Source organism: Patella vulgata, chromosome 3 (genome assembly GCF_932274485.2).
Source record: "Patella vulgata chromosome 3, xgPatVulg1.2, whole genome shotgun sequence".
Classification (NCBI taxonomy): Eukaryota; Metazoa; Mollusca; class Gastropoda; family Patellidae; genus Patella; species Patella vulgata.
In genome coordinates this window covers 53,363,059-53,380,830 of record NC_065881.2, presented here as the reverse complement: position 1 = coordinate 53,380,830, position 17,772 = coordinate 53,363,059, and the positions used below count along the sequence as shown (strand labels likewise).

The 17,772-nt window shown below is 36.1% G+C and overlaps 2 protein-coding genes across 2 annotated transcripts; one reads left to right on the top strand and one right to left on the bottom strand.

The window, feature by feature from the left end:
* Nucleotides 1-3,398: 3,398 nt before the first annotated feature.
* On the top strand, nucleotides 3,399-10,471 carry LOC126815756 (protein TEX261). Its single transcript, XM_050541664.2, has 6 exons — nucleotides 3,399-3,588; nucleotides 7,188-7,267; nucleotides 8,119-8,272; nucleotides 8,651-8,718; nucleotides 9,012-9,129; nucleotides 9,564-10,471. The coding sequence occupies exons 1-6, from the start codon at nucleotides 3,519-3,521 to the stop codon at nucleotides 9,677-9,679; spliced, it is 606 nt and encodes a 201-aa protein (XP_050397621.1). The 5' UTR covers nucleotides 3,399-3,518; the 3' UTR covers nucleotides 9,680-10,471.
* Nucleotides 10,472-13,050: 2,579 nt separating this feature from the next.
* On the bottom strand, nucleotides 13,051-17,196 carry LOC126815627 (ankyrin-3). Its single transcript, XM_050541356.2, has 4 exons — nucleotides 16,828-17,196; nucleotides 16,203-16,402; nucleotides 15,429-15,593; nucleotides 13,051-15,106 (listed from the first exon to the last, which is right to left on the bottom strand). Exons 1-4 carry the CDS (start codon nucleotides 17,047-17,049, stop codon nucleotides 14,002-14,004), a joined length of 1,692 nt encoding a protein of 563 aa, XP_050397313.1. The 5' UTR covers nucleotides 17,050-17,196; the 3' UTR covers nucleotides 13,051-14,001.
* Between the last annotated feature and the right edge of the window lie 576 nt (nucleotides 17,197-17,772).

Here is a 17,772-nt window from a genome sequence, read left to right as displayed (position 1 = left end):
AACAATAATTAGATCTTATGCAGAGTAGCACGGCAAGTGAAAACGTTATGGCACTGTCATCAAAACGACTCAGAGTTGGGCCGTGATGGCCTATTTTTAGAACATTCAAATCCACCACACCCTCATAGTCACCCCATCTCATACGTTCACTACCTGATCCACACCCCATAAAACCATACACGTACGTATCTATAAGTAGCACCACCAACATATTCCTGAAACAATGGCCGGATTGACTTCTGATACTTGAGCTTTCGAGGGAGTGTGTCTATTCTTCCCGTTCAATAAAATCTCTCCTAAGTCAGGCTAAGTACAGCAGTATGACAGCCCTTCGTTTAATCTGGGGTCTTCCATAAAACTTTGAACGGTGATTTGGGGTATTAAAATCGGCGAAAGTATTGTTGTCTCCAAGCAGTATTGTTTACATTGTAGGCATTTTGATAGCCTCGTTGGAATTCGATATAAGAGTTGGCCGTAGTGCCGCTCTCCGGGCAAAATTTCCCTCATAGCACACTGTATGGCGTATGCCCGTCTTCATTAGCCCAGGTTAGGAGCAGAACAGTAGGACGTTAAACTCCATTTCATTTCATTTCATTTGTCACGCAATTAGTTTTTTCTACAATATTCTGCTATGCACTGCCCATATTTAATTTGTCGTAATAAATTTCGTGAGTCGTGACGTAACGTTATGTAAAAATATCTTGAGCTCTGTTTAAACCCGAATGATATAGTTACGCAGTTAGGTGTTGGTTGTTAATCGGGCTATTGACCAGTCATAATTTGGAACAGAAATTTGCTTTCTATGAGTAACTCCATAAAACCACACACGTATTTAAGAGTAGGCCTAACACACACCAAACACTTATCTGAGTAACATCACACCCCATAAAACCACACAATTATCTATGAGTAACAACACGCCGTATAAACCACACACATCTATGATCCAGTCGCACCAGGCCCGTAGCCAAAAATATTTCGCCCCCCCCCCCCGAAAATAAATTGCCAACCATAGCTCTAAAATACCCACTGTAGACTGTGCCGAGTGTCCTCCCCTCCCCCCCCCCCCCCGCCTAAAAACTTCACTGCCCCTCCGAAGCCAGCAAGCTGGCTACGGGCCTGAGTCGCACCATGCCCTATAAATCAAACACTTTTAAATCAAACACGTGGCTAAGTGGGTAAGACGCTAGCTAGCTAGCCTGGAGGTCGGGTGTTCGATCCCTGCATTGGCCGAGAAAGTTCATCCAGATTTTCCGGCGTGGTTCTCCCTTGTCAGTGATGCAGGACGGAGGGGCTGACAAGGAAAGCTGTCTAATCGTTCGGATGGGACGAAAAACCGAGGTCCCGTGTACACATTGGCGTGCACGTAAAAGATCCCTTGGCAGTTGGAATTCGATATACGAGTAGGCCGTAGTGCCGCTGTCTGGGCAAAATTTCCCCTCATAGCACACTGTATGGCGTATGCCCGTCTTCATTAGCCCAGTTTAGGAGCAGAACAGTAGGATGTTAAACTCCATTTCATTTTTATTCATTCTATACTTATTAAAAACATGGTAATGCACAAACTTTTTCTATTTGATTACGTCAAATAGTTCACGATACTTGAACGCCGTCTTCAAAGAAAACTATATGGCTTATACCGTATGTCGAAAAAATAAAACGAAACATAACTATGGTGATGATTGGTATCATGTCGTAATGTCGCCTTTCATAACGCGACAACCCGACATCACGACATTTCTACCCGACAACACGACAACCCGACATCACGACATTTCTACCCGACATCACGACATTTTTACCCGACATTACGACACTAAATATGTCGTGATGTCGGGTAAAAATGTGTCGGGTTGTCGTGATGTCGGGTTGTCGTGATGTCGGGTTATCGACTTTCATGATCAATATTATAAGCGGCCATGATGATATTCATAACAAAAAACTGGCAATTAAGAGAGAGAGAGAGAGAGAGAGAGAGAGAGAAATGGGTTTTAACGTCCACTCGACACAAACTAGGTCATTTCGGGACTAACATATGGTTTTTAAATTTTATTTCAATAATTCGCTTGCGCATAGGGGTCTTTAGCAGTGGGAGGAAACCGGACGACCCGGAGAAAACCCACGAGGTTGGACAGGCGACCCTACTCCTTGTCACGTACAACCGGGGATTCGAAACCACGCCAGTCGACTCAATGACAGACTTTATGATACAGCACGCGCACGCTAACCATTCAGCCATTCAGCCATCCAACCCCCCGGTAATTAAGAAAATGGTTGATCAAGTGGAAGTAGATTCACACTCACAGCGCAGTTTTAGTTGCATTCGTATCCATTTGTATACGTCCACATTCATAATGTGAACTGTCTTCATTAGCTCAGTCGGAGCAGAACAGTAGGACGTTAAACCCCATTTCATTTCATAATATCATGAAGCCGCCCTTGTCTGTGTGTCTGTCATTGAGTCAAGTGGTGTGGTTTCCAGCCCAAGCTTGTACATGACAAAGAGTAGGGTCGTCTGTCTAACCTCGTGGGTTTTCTCCGGGTCCTCCGGTTTCCTTTCACTGCTGAAGACCCCTACGCGCAAGCGAATTATTGAAATAAAATTGAACCATATGTTAGTCCCGAAATGACCTAGTTTGTGTCGAGTGGACGTTAAACCTCAACTCTCTCTCTATCTCTCTCTCTCTCTCTCTCTCATGATCAAACTCAGAATTAGCTAGAATCAAGGTTATTGTGTCCCAAAACATCGACCAATCAAATTGCTTAACGATTGTATACAGAGTCAGTTAAAAGCCTGATTAAATAAATGTGTTTTAAGTTGTTTTTTAAACGAATATAGAGATGTTCAACATGGTCAAGATATAACGCGACAACCCGACATCACGACAACCCGACAACACGACATTTTTACCCGAATACACGACATTTTTACCCGACATTACGACATTTTTAGTGTCGTAATGTCGGGTAAAAATGTCGTGATGTCGGGTAAAAATGTCGTGGTGTCGGGTTGTCGGGATGTCAGGTAGAAATGTTGTGATGTCGGGTTGTCGCGTTATGAAAGGCGACATCACGACATGATACCAATCAGCCACCATAATATATTATATAACTGACATCTGATTTCAATATAAGATTTTCACAAGCCGGGATAGACACAGAACGAATCGAACTAGCTTATACCGTACCAACGTCGACAAAATAAAACGAAACATAACTGACATCTGATTTCAATAAGATTTTCACAAGCCGGGATAGATACAGAACGAATCGAACTAGCGTTTTGGTGAAAGGTAAAATGAATTTTAATGTGGTGATATCTTGATGTGTTTCTAAAAGGGACTTCCCCCAAAATATCGCAAAAAGGACTGCTCCCTTCGATATAAAGGGAGGCCACTCTCATTTACATCAATGGCCGACTAGAACGTGTGGAATTTAACGAAAAGTCAAAATCAATAACTAAAGCGAATGTAACACACTATTAAATGCTAACCAGACATCGCTAGAAGTCTTTTGAAATGTGGTTTATATATTTTTTGAGCTGGATAGCTCTTTTTATACAGATTGCAATTGTAACACTCTCCATTGGTAATTATCAATTGAGTATCCCATCTGCCTCATCATCATAGTCATACATGTTTCAGTTGTTGAGCGTATTACTAGTAATGTTTTGTAATTTTATTTCTGCTCATGTCGAGCACAACATACAAAAGAAGATGAATTTTAAAAACAAAAATAAAAGAACGATGTACTATACTGTATACAAACTAACCTGATTCAGTGATTGTCAAAAAGCAACTTGGCTCTGAAAATGGTATGGCAAACAATCATAATCATGTTGGTTTTGTCCTTCATGAAATGAATCAAGATTCAAGCCTCCATCCATGCATCATTAGAATTGTAACTTTCACATTGGCCTATAATATTTGTCTAAAGGCTAAATGATGTTATAATTCAATGTAAACCCTAAGCCAGATTTAGGGCTGTAGGCCTACTGATCAGCAGTCATTTCTGAAATGGGATTATGAAGTAAACACCTTCCAGAAGACTATGATTATGAAGAGTTTAAATGCAAAAGGAACAGTACCATTTTAGTCATTTTGAGTACAAAAAGGTATTTGATTTATGGTAACAAGTTCTAAATATGAACAGTGAGTTATTGGTCTTTCTGCGTTATGGATGGAAACTAACATTTAAATTCTTATAAATTGATCTAAGCTACAACATATATTACACTGAGGAATATCTCATTTTTTGTGGTAATGACATTTTGCATTTAAACTTTTTGTGTTTTAAGACATTGTTAATACAATAATTTGCTTGGTTTCATTATTGCTTTGGTTAACATTCATATCAGTTATCATACACCCTTGTGGGCAAAATAGTTGCCAAATCCTTTCATCATATGATGAAATGCATGTCAATTGATTTTATAACAAATAGTGGTTAATAAATTATTTTACTGTCTGATTCATCGTAAATTTTAAACGGATTTCTTCGATTATGAACAAACTACTTAACGTTGGTTATTATAAACTTACCTGTGTGTTTGTAATGAACTCCCGTTCGATAAAATCCATTGCACAACTAATTATCACAACGATGAAAACAAGTTCTCTCTTGAAAAATTGAAATATCACAAACTTTTCCCAGAGAAAAATACCAATATGGAAGATGGTTACGTCACTCTGCGGAAGATATCGTTTCGTATTAGGGGTGACAGCATAGGAAATTCAAGTACAATTACGACAAGAATCCATGACCACTCGGACCAAAGATCACTCGGTTCAAGACCAGTCGGACCAAGTGATAGACCACTCAGCCCAAACAAATAGACTACTTGGACCATACAAAAAGACTATTCGGACCCAACAGAAAGACGACTCGGACCAATAATAAAATGTTGTTTTAATAAATTGATAATTGCGTTTGTTTTAATATAATTACTCGAACCAATAATAAAGTGTTATTTTAATAAATTGATAATTGTGTTTATTTTAATATGACTACTCGAACCAATAATAAAGTGTTATTTGAATAAATTGATAATTGTGTGTGTTTTAATATGACTACTCGAACTAATAATAACGTGTTGTTTGAATAAATTGATAATTGTATTCCAAATCGCAAAATATCGAGAACCACACTTGTAGTCACGTTTAAAAAGGGGCATATAAACGTCCGGTCTTCGTATTATTATGTGCTGTTTAAATTAACGCATCAAGGGCGGATAACTTGAAAACGTGTCTCCCCCCCCCCCCATATATAGTAACCCAGGGGTTAGTGGGGTAGAACGGAATGAAACCACTGGGGATACCGCGAATGTGGAAAAAGTAAAATTAGGCTATCAGACAAGAACAGTATACCCGTATATGTAGAAACTGTCAAAAGTCTGGACATACCGAGTCTCATTGCAAGAGTAAAGAAAAATTAGATTGATATTTTTTATGGCACCATTATTAATTAATTTTAAAACTAATCGTTGATTTATTTACGTACACAAAATTGAACCAAACAACTCTAAATATAAGAATTCCGTATAAGAATTATTTGCTTCTTTGTATTGTGATTTAATAATAAATAAATAGCATATTGTCTAGCCTTATAATATAATTTAATTGGTCCGACTGGTCTTGTTTTGGTCCGACTGGTCTTAGTCCGAGTAGTCTTTGGTCCGAGTGGTCTGGATACCTACGACAATTGGCATTGAGTTTGAGCGTTCGCACACATAACTACCCGCATTCCTGTATTTAGTTACCGTCTTTTACATTCTAGTAAAATCTCTGCAAATTTTATAGCTTTACTTTTTGAAATATTTTGTTCTAATTATTTGATTAGCGACTCGGATGGGAGTATTTACTTTTGAACACTCATGCCGCACAAACACAACTATACATTCGTTTTACGGGCTTTATCACACTTCGGTCAAAACTGTCGAATCGAGAATTAATGTTCCGCTTCTTACGGGGTCATACGGGCTTAGTAGCATTATATACCCTCCCGGGCACCCAATACGGCAATAGACACGCTGAGGGCTGCCGCAACACGCTTAAAGATGTTACTGAAGCGGTTATTATTCGATCGAAAGAATGCGTATAAAATTAAAAATACACTCAGAGAATTCGGAGGTAAGCTTCATGATCCTTGTTAAATTATTTATAACATAAAGAAGATAGGATATTTATAGTTTATTCATGACTTTATTTTTACGAGTATCCGTGCAATCAGTGATATTTTAATTGTGAAGAAAATTTGAAGGACGGGCGATCAATGGTTTCCATATAAATCTCCTATGTAATTGCCTTCAATTGATATTTTTCGTCGCCCAAACCCATATACGATCAAAATGATCGCGCTGTCAAACTATCTTTCAATGTTAACCAACCCCCGCAACAGGTATATTGGATTCGACCAATACGTCACGAAGACATTGTTGACATCGACTCTGTCGAAATTACAAGTAAATTTTCAAATTTTTCAAGAGAGAAATTGTTTTCATCGTTGTGATAATTAGTTGTGCAATGGATTTTATCGAACGGGAGTTCATTACAAACACACAGGTGAGTTTATAATAACCAAAGTTAAGTAGTTTGTTCATAATCGAAGAAATCCGTTTAAAATTTACGATGAATCAGACAGTAAGTCATTTAGAAACTTCGCTCAGTAATAAGCAGTAATTTTATTCCATATAATTGTGACCTGTGTATAACGGTTAAACATTCATTATACAAGAGCCAAATCTGCCTATTGCAGGTCTTTATTTAGGCCAGAAATGTTATCTAAATTATTAATTAGACATTAGTTACAATGTAACTTATCCAGACCATAATCAACTCTCAATGTCATCACTAGCCTGCAATATTCACTGGATTAGGATCCAATTTGCTGCTCAACTTTCATTCATGAATTAATTAGAAATGGATTAAGCGAGACTATGTTTTTTTATCTTACCAACTTTAGTAATGATGATCGAGCTAAGTTCTCCGTTCAGAGTGGATCAATTTGACTGAAATTTTCAGCAAACTCCCTTTATGTTATCTAGTTTTAAAATATTATAGTGAGAACTACCAGCTCTTTATCAAATCTCCCATTATGTATCTTTAATAATCTTGATTTTCTGATGTATGGAAATAACAGAAAACAATATTTTACCTTTGTCTGAAAAATGTTCATTTTTTTTCTATTAGCTGCTGGTTTGTACTACCTTGCTGAATTGGTTGAAGAAAATACAGTGTTTACTTCAAAAATAATTCAATACTTAATCATAGTAAGTTGACATAAAAAAAAATAGTTAACAATGTAGTTTTAGGACTTTGCTTCCTGTCTTGATGTGGCTACACGTAACTATTACTCTAGTCTTAGAAAACAGAAATCAGTGTGACATGTATACCATCTCTCTGAATCACTGATAATCTTGTCATTTGTTTGCTTGCAACCATTAACTTCACATGTACCATGCTTCCTGTACAATGAAATGAAATGAATTGGGGTTTAACATCCTACTGTTCTGCTCCTATGCTGGGCTAATGAAGACGGGCATACGCCACACAGTGTGCTATGAGGGAAATTTTGCCCGGGCAGCGGCACTATCGCCTACTCTTATATCGAATTCCAACTGCCAAGGGATCTTTTACGTGCATTCCAATGTTTACACGGGACCTTGGTTTTTCGTCTCATCCTTGTCAGGCCCTCCGTCCTGCATCACTGACAAGGGGGAACCACGCCGGAAAATCTGGATGAACTTTCTCGGCCAATGCAGGGATCGAACACCCGACCTCCAGGCTAGCGAGCCAGCGCCTTACCCACTTAGCCACGTGATCCCCCTGTACATTGAAACAATATGTAATAAAGTTCTTATAAGTCCTTAAGGATGTGAAACTAATTAGTCAAACATGTGCTTACTTTAGGATAATTGTAAACTGGTACTTTTCCATTAAGCAGGAACTTAATATCTACAATTGCTCATGACAGCAAAGTCAGGTACATAATTCAGTCATTATTATTATTAGGGAAAATTATATATATATGCAAGTTTGCTTTTACCATAGCATATATATAAATGATGGCAGTATAATATTCCAATGGTTATTATATTACTTATATTTTCTTCTGTTTTAGTTTACAACAGGAGTTCATATTGGAGTTTTGGTACTTGAAGATTTTCCGTTCTATGTATCAGTCCTAGGATTATTAGCCAATGGGTTCTATTTCATGGTTCTACAGAATTTTCCATATTTTAACTTGACATCTCCATCTTTTATTGGCTCTGTTGGTTAGTTGTGCTAGATACATAATTTAAAGATAGTGTCTTCAATGCATTTAAATATATTGAAAATATTTAGAAGTAAATTTTCTGTAATAATAATCAGCAAGCAAGTCATTGTAAACATATATCCAATTAAAACTGTCTTCCATAGAATTGTGTGATTATTTGAATGTGTTCAATTAAATTAATGCTGCTAAAAAAAAAAATAGAGAGAGACAGACAGAAAGACAGACTCCACTGACACAAATTAGGTTATTTTGGAATTAACAAATGGTTCAATTTTATTTCATTGATTTGATTTGGTAACAGTCTTGAGCATTTGTTAATTTGGAGATTGCACTTCGATGTGAGTATATATTTGAAAAGTGCATTTTTGTATTTCAGCGATGATGTTTGGTCAGCACTATGTGACATTTTCTCATTTTTCAAATGTGTGGTATCCATTCTCAGAGGTAAGAGTTTGATATTTATGTTGAATCATCCATTTGAAAGTTTTGTTGTTTATGTTTTATTGTTTGTCAAAGCCAAACAGTTGGATTTAAAACGAGTACGAGTCACTGACATTTTTCATTTTCATGTTATAATAAGCAGATATCAATCTTAGTTTAATTTTTGAGCAAGGTGTAAATTTATGATTGTTTGTGAAAGTGGTAAATATCCTCTGTTTTTGTTGCTTCAAAGTAGGCCTATATTACAATGAAATTTATAGAATAAGATGTCATTAAGCTTCAACGTTCTATTTCAGGTGATGGCATATTTCACTATCTGTTTGTGGTTGGTACCTTTTGCATTTTTCGTTTCTCTATCAGCCAATGAATATGTTTTACCAACAGTTTCAAGTGAAAGACCTTCACTTAGTTCAGGTTTGTTGAAAATATTTATGTTTAAAAAGATAGAATGATTCATCATACATAAAATTACGCTTTTCTCTATCTTTTAAATCATATAGGGGGATGGATGGCCGAATGGTTAGCATGTGCACGCTGTATCATAAGGTCTGTCATTGAGGCAACTGGCGTGGTTTCGATTCCCCGGTTGTACGTGACAAGGAGTAGGGTCGCCTGTCCAATCTTGTGGGTTTTCTCCGTGTCCTCCGGTTTCCTCCCACTGCTAAAGACCCCTATGCGCAAGCGAATTATTGAAAAAAAAAGTGAACCATATGTTAGCCCGAAATGACCTAGATTGTGTCGAGTGGACGTTAAACCCCATTTCTCTCTCTCTCTCTATAAATCATATAATTATGAGAAATTTTGAATGGTTTTAAAGTGAATGTGTACCAGTATTATTCATTTTTCAGATTCTGATCCAGTAAGCATTTACTTCAAGAACAAGGGGAAAAAATATGGACTTCTTTCATTTTTCAAATATGCTCAAGATAGTGTGTTGCCTCAGAGAATTAAAAAACAATTTTGATTTGGGATAGAATTTAGTTGATATTATGCAATGTTTGGACATGGAACAGGCTGTATTTGTGATGAATGAAGTTTTACATGCATGTTATTGTTGAACTTAGCTTTATAAATAATAGAATAAAGCTTTTGTTGTGTTCAGTTATATTCAAATATATATAAAATTGTCATGTTTTTATCAGATGAACAGAGTTTAGAATCATAATGGAAAAGAAGTGTTTTGAAATAGAAATCCAAGTCTGTCATAATTGTTTTCTGTCATTTATGATACAAATTTGAACAAGAGTAAGAAAATGAAAATAAAAAAAATGAAATGGAGTTTTGTGACATGTCAGCTCCAACCGGACTGGATTGCAGCAAAAACAAAAGTCCAATCAGCACGAATTAGGTCATTTCGGGAGTAACAAGGTAAATTTTCTTTCAATAAACCTAGAAAGATAGGCAGGACTCCGTACTCCTTGTCACCTTGGGATTGATACCACACTAATGACACCATGACAGACTGTAGAATCTAAAGCGCATGCCACAGTCCCCTCATATCGAACAAACATAAGCTGCATTATTTCTATTTGTACTTATAGACTTTAAGGTACCCAAAATTTATCTGCATAAATATTTTCTTTAAATATTAGTATTATGTTTACTGATTTCTCACTGAGAAACATATGTTCACTTTTTTTTTTATTGTTCCCTGTTGTCCCACGTTTTTTATTAAGACATCCATATTGTATTTGATATTGTTTATTTGCTTCATATATATACATAGATCATCAAATAATACTCAATTCTTGTCATTTATTTTGTCTTGTATATCTTCTATCTTTATATCTACAGTCGTCATCTTCATCTAGTTCGGGGGGTTGGATGGCTGAATGGTTAGCACGTGCGTGCTGTATCATAAAGTCTGTCATTGAGTCTACTGGTGTGGTTTCGAATCCCCAGTTGTACGTGACAAGGAGTAGGGTCGCCTGTCCAACCTCGTGAGTTTTCTCCGGGTCCTCCGGTTCCTCCCACTGCTAAAGACCCCTACGCGCAAGTGACCTAGTTTGTGTCGAGTGGACGTTAAACCCCATTTCTCTCTCTCTCTTTCATCTAGTTCACCCTGGCGAGTATGTCTCTTTGGAATCCAAAACAATATTCATTATGAACATAGTGCAGGATGTTTGTCTTTAAACAGCTTAGACTGCTATTATAATTAGTTTATATTACCACCTTCCTGAGAAGCTACAGTGGTGTCAATATTTTCCAGCATGTTTTCCACCATTGTCATTGATACAGGACATAGGATCTGGCAAGGTTCTCTGTATTCGGATGGGACAATAAACTAAGGACCTGTGTACACGTTAGCCCGTAAAAGAACCCTTGATGTCACTGTCCTTGCAAAAATTTCCTTCATAATACAGAGCATGGCATTTGTCCAACTTAATAGTCCATTGATGCAGAAAAGTTAGACATTAGACACCATTCATTTAATTCACACTGTCCTGAATTTTCCGTGAACATGCAGGCTACTATATCAACTTTATTCTGTAGCGGAGTTATTGACAATAGAAATGATCATCCTCAATACTTGAAACATTTTAAACAAGGTTTATAATTTTATGGTAAATCGCTGTGCGATATATTTTGTTCTTATAACTAGAGAGCTTTCGAAAAAAAACATAAGTGTATGCCGCATGGGCTCGATGAATGTTAGTGAGGCAGAGCCTGAAATGCCCCCCAAAATTTTGGGTTAAAGACAATGGCTCTGGTCATCTAGAGAGGTGAAGGAGCAGAGTTTACCGTCTGCACCCCCCCCCCCCTCCCAAAATTTGATGGCTGCAAATGCGTTTTCTTGCTATTTCTGCCAATGAATACAACAACTTTAAGGTGATCTAATGTACTCTAACTTAGGTGGATGACTTGAAAACCAATCAATTGTTCACAGTCCACGGATACAGGGACCATCAGGAGAAAGTTTTGAAAACTTCACTGCCGCAAACTCCTTTTCCTGCTATCCTAGCCTGTGAATACAGCATCTTCAATTTGGTCCAACATAGCCTACCTTAAGTGGCTGACCTGAATCCCCAACAACCAATCAATTGTCTTGGGTACGGGGGCCTCGCCCACACAGAGTAAATTTTTAAAATTTAACCGCAGCAAATGCGCTCTTCTGCCCCATGTTGTCCAATCGTTTTGCAACTGAAATCCCACTCTATGGCGACCCCAAGTTCAATCATCCAATCAAACTTGCATCTGCATTGACAAATAATAATCGATGCACTGAAAAATGTTGCACAAAGTAGAGTGGCTCCAGACAAAATGGTTTAATCCATAGTCAATTCAGTACAAATTTGTGATATTTAATTAAAAGAAAAGTTAAATTAGTGTGTTATTAGATTTCGGGTACTTTATTTTGCCAGCTAGATGAAATAATAATTTGTGTTACCTGTCTGCTCGTACGCCTATGGAAAAAACATTGCAGAGCATTTAGAGGGCTTGATGCTTAGATGAGTTGTTCTGTGAAAGCATGACCTGCTAATCTCTAAAAACAATGTCATTGCAAAGCACAGACTACAGCGTACAATCTGGAGACACTCTGTCCAAATTAGTATTTCTTAACCATAGGTAAGTTGGATGATCACTTATCATTAAAACATTAATATTAAAACCAGCTTGATAGCTATTTGAATCAACAGACAAACCTGAATGAGATATAGGAAACCCTTGTACATACTACTTGGGGTGGGGGGCTTGCTTATGGATTTGTATTCCTATTCTGCAGCTGTAATAAGGTTTGGTGTGTGAATAGCCAGGGCATCATTTTTGGAAGTGTGGGGTTAGGTGCAGGAAGGAGGCTTAACCTAGTTTTGTCCTGTTGGGACTGATTGTGAACAGGACAAACTGATAGTGCTATGACATCATTACTATAATTAACAGTTGCTTTATGGTGTAATCATACTAACCTTAGGCTGCTTGTCTACAGTTAGCTCTGCTTGAGAACAGACACTAAGCTAATTGACCGACACTAAGTCCTAAATCAATGATTTTAGTCGAAAACACTAAGTATACTTTGAGAATTTTGTTAAGTATTTATGATGCCAACATTTAATAGAACTGAAAAAGTTTATTTAATCCTTGTGTGTATGACAGATGTGAAACAGTTGAAACGCATTACAAACAGTATACTAATTTTTGGATATGGCAGTCATTTAGGGTAGGGATCTATTCTCGAAGAATAAAGTAGATGGATCTTTGTGTGCAGAATGTGGTGTAATGCCCGGATTTTGAAGGGAGTGACATGCACCCGATAAGAGTTATGGAAATAGACCTTAGATTGCAGAAAACATTTAGTTTCCTTTCTGTCGCTATGCTCAAAAATTACAAATACAATACTACCTATGAATAATTTATTAATAAAATACAATCATAAATATAATAAAAAGTTAACATTAATTAATACATACTGGTAGTATAAATTTAACAAATATCACATTTTGGCTACAGTTTTTGGCTAAATAAGGCATATAATAATAGTACACTACATTTCTACTACAGCAAGGTTCACCATACCAGGGACGAAATGGAATGGACTTTAAATGTCTGTCAACACAGTACTTCGGTCATCTAATTCTGACTGTCAAATAGGAATTTACAGCCCCTGGTTATGAATGCCCCGGCGAGAGTTTATGCTGTTAACAGCAATTTTTCTGTTCAATTTTCAAGGAAACTTTTACATATCAATGCAGTCTTATGTCCCACCATGCAATAACTTGACAAACTTGCCTTGTCTGGTGGCATGCAAGTGTTACATTGGGAGACAGGCATGCCAAATTCTGAAGTTTGATTTGGGGGCAGATAGAGATTCAATCTAGTGAAATTTTCCAAACTGCATTTCTGTGTAAATTTCTATTAACTTCCATAATTCTTTGTGCCTATTTGGTTCACTATTCGGTGAAAAGAAATGTCTGAGATGTTAGTCATAATGGAAAATCCTACCTAAGCTTACTGGTCCCTAAGTCTGGTCTATGAAAAAAAAAGTCTAGTGAAAAACAGTGTATTTATTTTGTAGATTCAAATTCACTGCAGATATTTTTATAACATTTGTCTATATATTATATTTAGATTGACTGACATAATGACTGGATTAGTTTTCTTAAAAAACATATTTACATTAGGCAAGATCGATTTGAAACAAAAACAGAATAAGTTAATATCATATGAACAATGGCAATAAATAAAATGTCTCGTATAAGCTAATCTAAGCACAATCTATACCTATTTCAATAGCGCAATAATTAAAATGTCAATTTTATTCTCTAACTTCAGTGGCCTTTTTTTTTCTTTTTATATTCCCTTTAATTCCCCAAAATTAATTTCATATTCTTGACCACTTGATTTAGGAAAACGGTTGGCTTTTGACATTTGTTTCAGGGCATTAGCCACCATTGACCGAGGGAAATTTTGGTTCCTCCAATCAGTATTTTCACTACTGCTTGACGAACTACTTTTAGCAGAATGGGACAGGGGAATTTTGAGGCTATTTTTAAACAGTATTGAAGTTACATCACTACATAGATGCAATGAGACTTCATCTTTTGGTTTCACTTCAAAGTCTAATTTCTTCTTAGCTGGCAAGTCAATAACATGTTTTGGTTTAAATAATATTGGTCTTTCTAAAATGGAAGGGTCTCGGGATAACACTTTGTCTAAAACATCTTGGGGGAGATCAATAGCCCGAGTTTTGCCAGAGTTGGTTTTCTTTTTTGTTTTGTTTTCTTCAGTGACGTCTACAGGTTTAGCATGTTTACCATCATAATATTTCTGTTCTGGTTTGGTTTTAGGCATCAGTGTAAATTCATCTCTTGGGTATTCGTCTTTGAGAATCGGAATGTAATCCCCCTCTTTAGCCTTCGTGGATATATTCCATGGACTAGGATGCTGAATTAATGTTAATTTTTTCCTATGGCTTCTTGGTGATAATTTAAGTGGAGAAGTACAGCTTTTTCTACCATCTTCAAAATCAAGAATTTCTTCATCATAATCTTCAAAGTCTTCAGTGTATTCTGTGTTATAAGTTGGATCTCTTTTAAAAGCAGGAGGTATCTTGTCTTTCACTGGAGAAGGTGATAGACCATATTCATTTTTGCCAGACTTGAGACTGTGAGATTTGCCACTGGGAACTACACTATTTGGTTTTGATAGAGGATGTCGTGCACTATCATCATAATGATATTCATGTTTTGGACTTGGTCCGACAGGTTTCTCTTCCAGATTTCTTGTTGCTAACCAATCTTTAAAAGCCTGTTGACCATAAAATTCTTGAGCTGTATGTCTTTCTTCTTCGTCTTCTAATTCCTTTAAGACTTGTTTCATCTTTACTTTCTGTAACTGATTCATCTCTTTGGCAACATAATCTTTTTCTTGATGCCATATTTCTGCCGCTAGTATCCTGTTGAAAAAGTAATGAAAAGATATTTAATTCTGTGATGTATTAAGATTTCTGAGTATTTTAATGTCAAATGATGGGATGACCGAGACTATTAAATCAATAGCAGTGATTAAACCAATATAATTCAAAGCATAAAATTTATTCACAAATCTGGATGCCATTAAATATGCTTAGACAATAATTCCATAAGAGATTTGAGAAAGGGGCCCTATAATTCTGATCTGTTTACAACACAATGTTGAAAAAATGATTTTTTTTTTATATTCCAAAATATAAAAAAGGAACTGTTAGAAAAACAAAATCCATGATAATAATACTGTACCTTCCACATTTTCTGTGACTCCATAATTTGGCTAAATCTAATGGTGTATTACCACGACAATCTTTACTATTGATATCAGCACCAGCTTCTAACAAGAGTTTTAAACATTGTACATGCCCCTCACTAGCAGCTTGATGTACAGGAGTTATCATATCATCATTGGCACTATATATAATTAAAAAAATAAATATATTATTCCATTTACAGCTATTGAAATATATTATTCAATTTATGGCCTATTTACAGCCTAATGAAATATATTATTCAATTTACAGCCTATTAAATCAAATTTAGATAACTTTACTTTTATGCATCTTTGGCCTTCAGGCTACAGGTTTGTTTAAATGGAGCTCATTACTAATCTTTGGCATAAGACTCCAAGTCACTTATTTTATTTCCCCAAATTTATGGAAAATATTCTCAAAAAGCCAATTTTCCTCAGTTTAGTTTTGTTTAATGTTGTCCACAGGATTTGGGCTGATGATTTTAATCTTTAACTTTTCAACTAAGTTTGGCACCTGTCACAGACATTGCCAGGCACAAATTCTGGCTTCGTCGGGCACAATCCCCCTGGTGCCTGTCATTTTGTCAAGCACAGATTTGTCTTATATCAGAAAGATCAAAATGTCAGGTACTAGACCATTAGTGGTAGACAATTTGTCAGTTCTCAACTTCTATATTTTCACAGGGAAGCTCAAATGTCTGACATTTCCCATACTCCCCCTTTACCCTTTCATAAACCAAATTGTATTTCAGTTTGTTTAGTTTACTCACACAGATGGATCAGCTCCTTTGTCCAGGAGATATTTTAGACAGTTTAATGCCCTTTTTCCAGTCTGATTGCTAATAACAAGATGAACTGGTCTCCAACCAGTAGAACTTGGCAGATTTAAATCATAGTTAAATTTTTCTATACATAGTTTTAAACAGTCTAATCTACCATGGATGGCTGCAAGATGGAATGCTGTTAAACCCTGAAATAAAAATAATCATTCTTGTCAGGGATGTATAAAAAACTTGCAAATCCCTATCATCACTGAATTACTACCAACATTACAATTATTATACTGATCTATCATTTTGTTTTTCGGTTAATATTTTCATATTAGTGGTATAGATCTATGTATGAATTCATAAATCATATCTGGAATAGGAAGCTACCGATCACAGAGCTCTGTATAAGAAATTCAAATTATAAATAAAATCCACCATTCTATTTAATTTCCAGTAATCAGAAATAAAGACAAAAAAAGTTTATTAATGTGATTCACTTCTGGTTTGGATTTGCACTTTACTTTAGGCCTAATTATAATGGTAATAACTTCACCTACTCCACCTTAGCAACCATGTAAACAGTTAAATTTAATGTCAATTTATAAATACTTTCTTGAATATTTACATTTTTATCGAAATTAACTTGTCTTCCGTTATCTTTAATGCTTTGTTTTAGCCACTCCACGTCGCCAATAGCTGCAGCCATGAACTCATCATCGGCTATTTTCTTCTCATTCAACATCCGAGTTCTTCGCCGTCGCAAAGGTTGGCCAGTTTTTGCTGAGGACCCACCAGCTTGAGACCCAGCAGTTTGGGATTTACTGGCTTGACCTAACGGCGATGACATGTTCTCTGGTTTTATTTATGGGAAACAGTTACATTCTGTGTATAAAAAAATAAATGTTCCAATAACCACAACTACGAGTACTATGACTAAACTCCCTTCACATAATTCAACATTAGGTTTGTTTACGTCGCCATTGCGAGCACTTTGTACTTCCGTTATGTATGCTTGATTATTGAGTCGTTTTCTTGTAAGGGTTCGACCATCCAGACTTTTAAGCCCTGCAAGTTTTCCGGAGGCTTTAAAATTGGTCATGATTGGACATAATCAGGGTTATGGTCCATCAAATCATAAAATTAAAAGACGACATTAATATATGGAACGATTTATTATGATCCTCTCATCCAATGAATAATATAACAATTATTTTGCCAAATTTAAAAAAAAACAACAACATAAACCAGCCATCCATATATAAATATATAAATAACATAATGTATGACAATAGTTATAAAATAATGATCTTCATAAGTATTAAGTAGTAATATAATATAAAACACATATTATGCATAGTTTCATAAGTCAGGCCACATGCAAGAAAGCTGAATCTCGATCCATAATTACAATGAAAAGTTACTAAATGGTCCTAAACAGGCCTAGATATTGTAAATAACAGAAATTGGAATAAAGTGAATAAAATATATATGATAAAGGAGCAGGCAATTTGCCAGGTGATATATTTCTGAAATATTTAGTTTTTTTCACCACATTAAGAAAAAAATGATA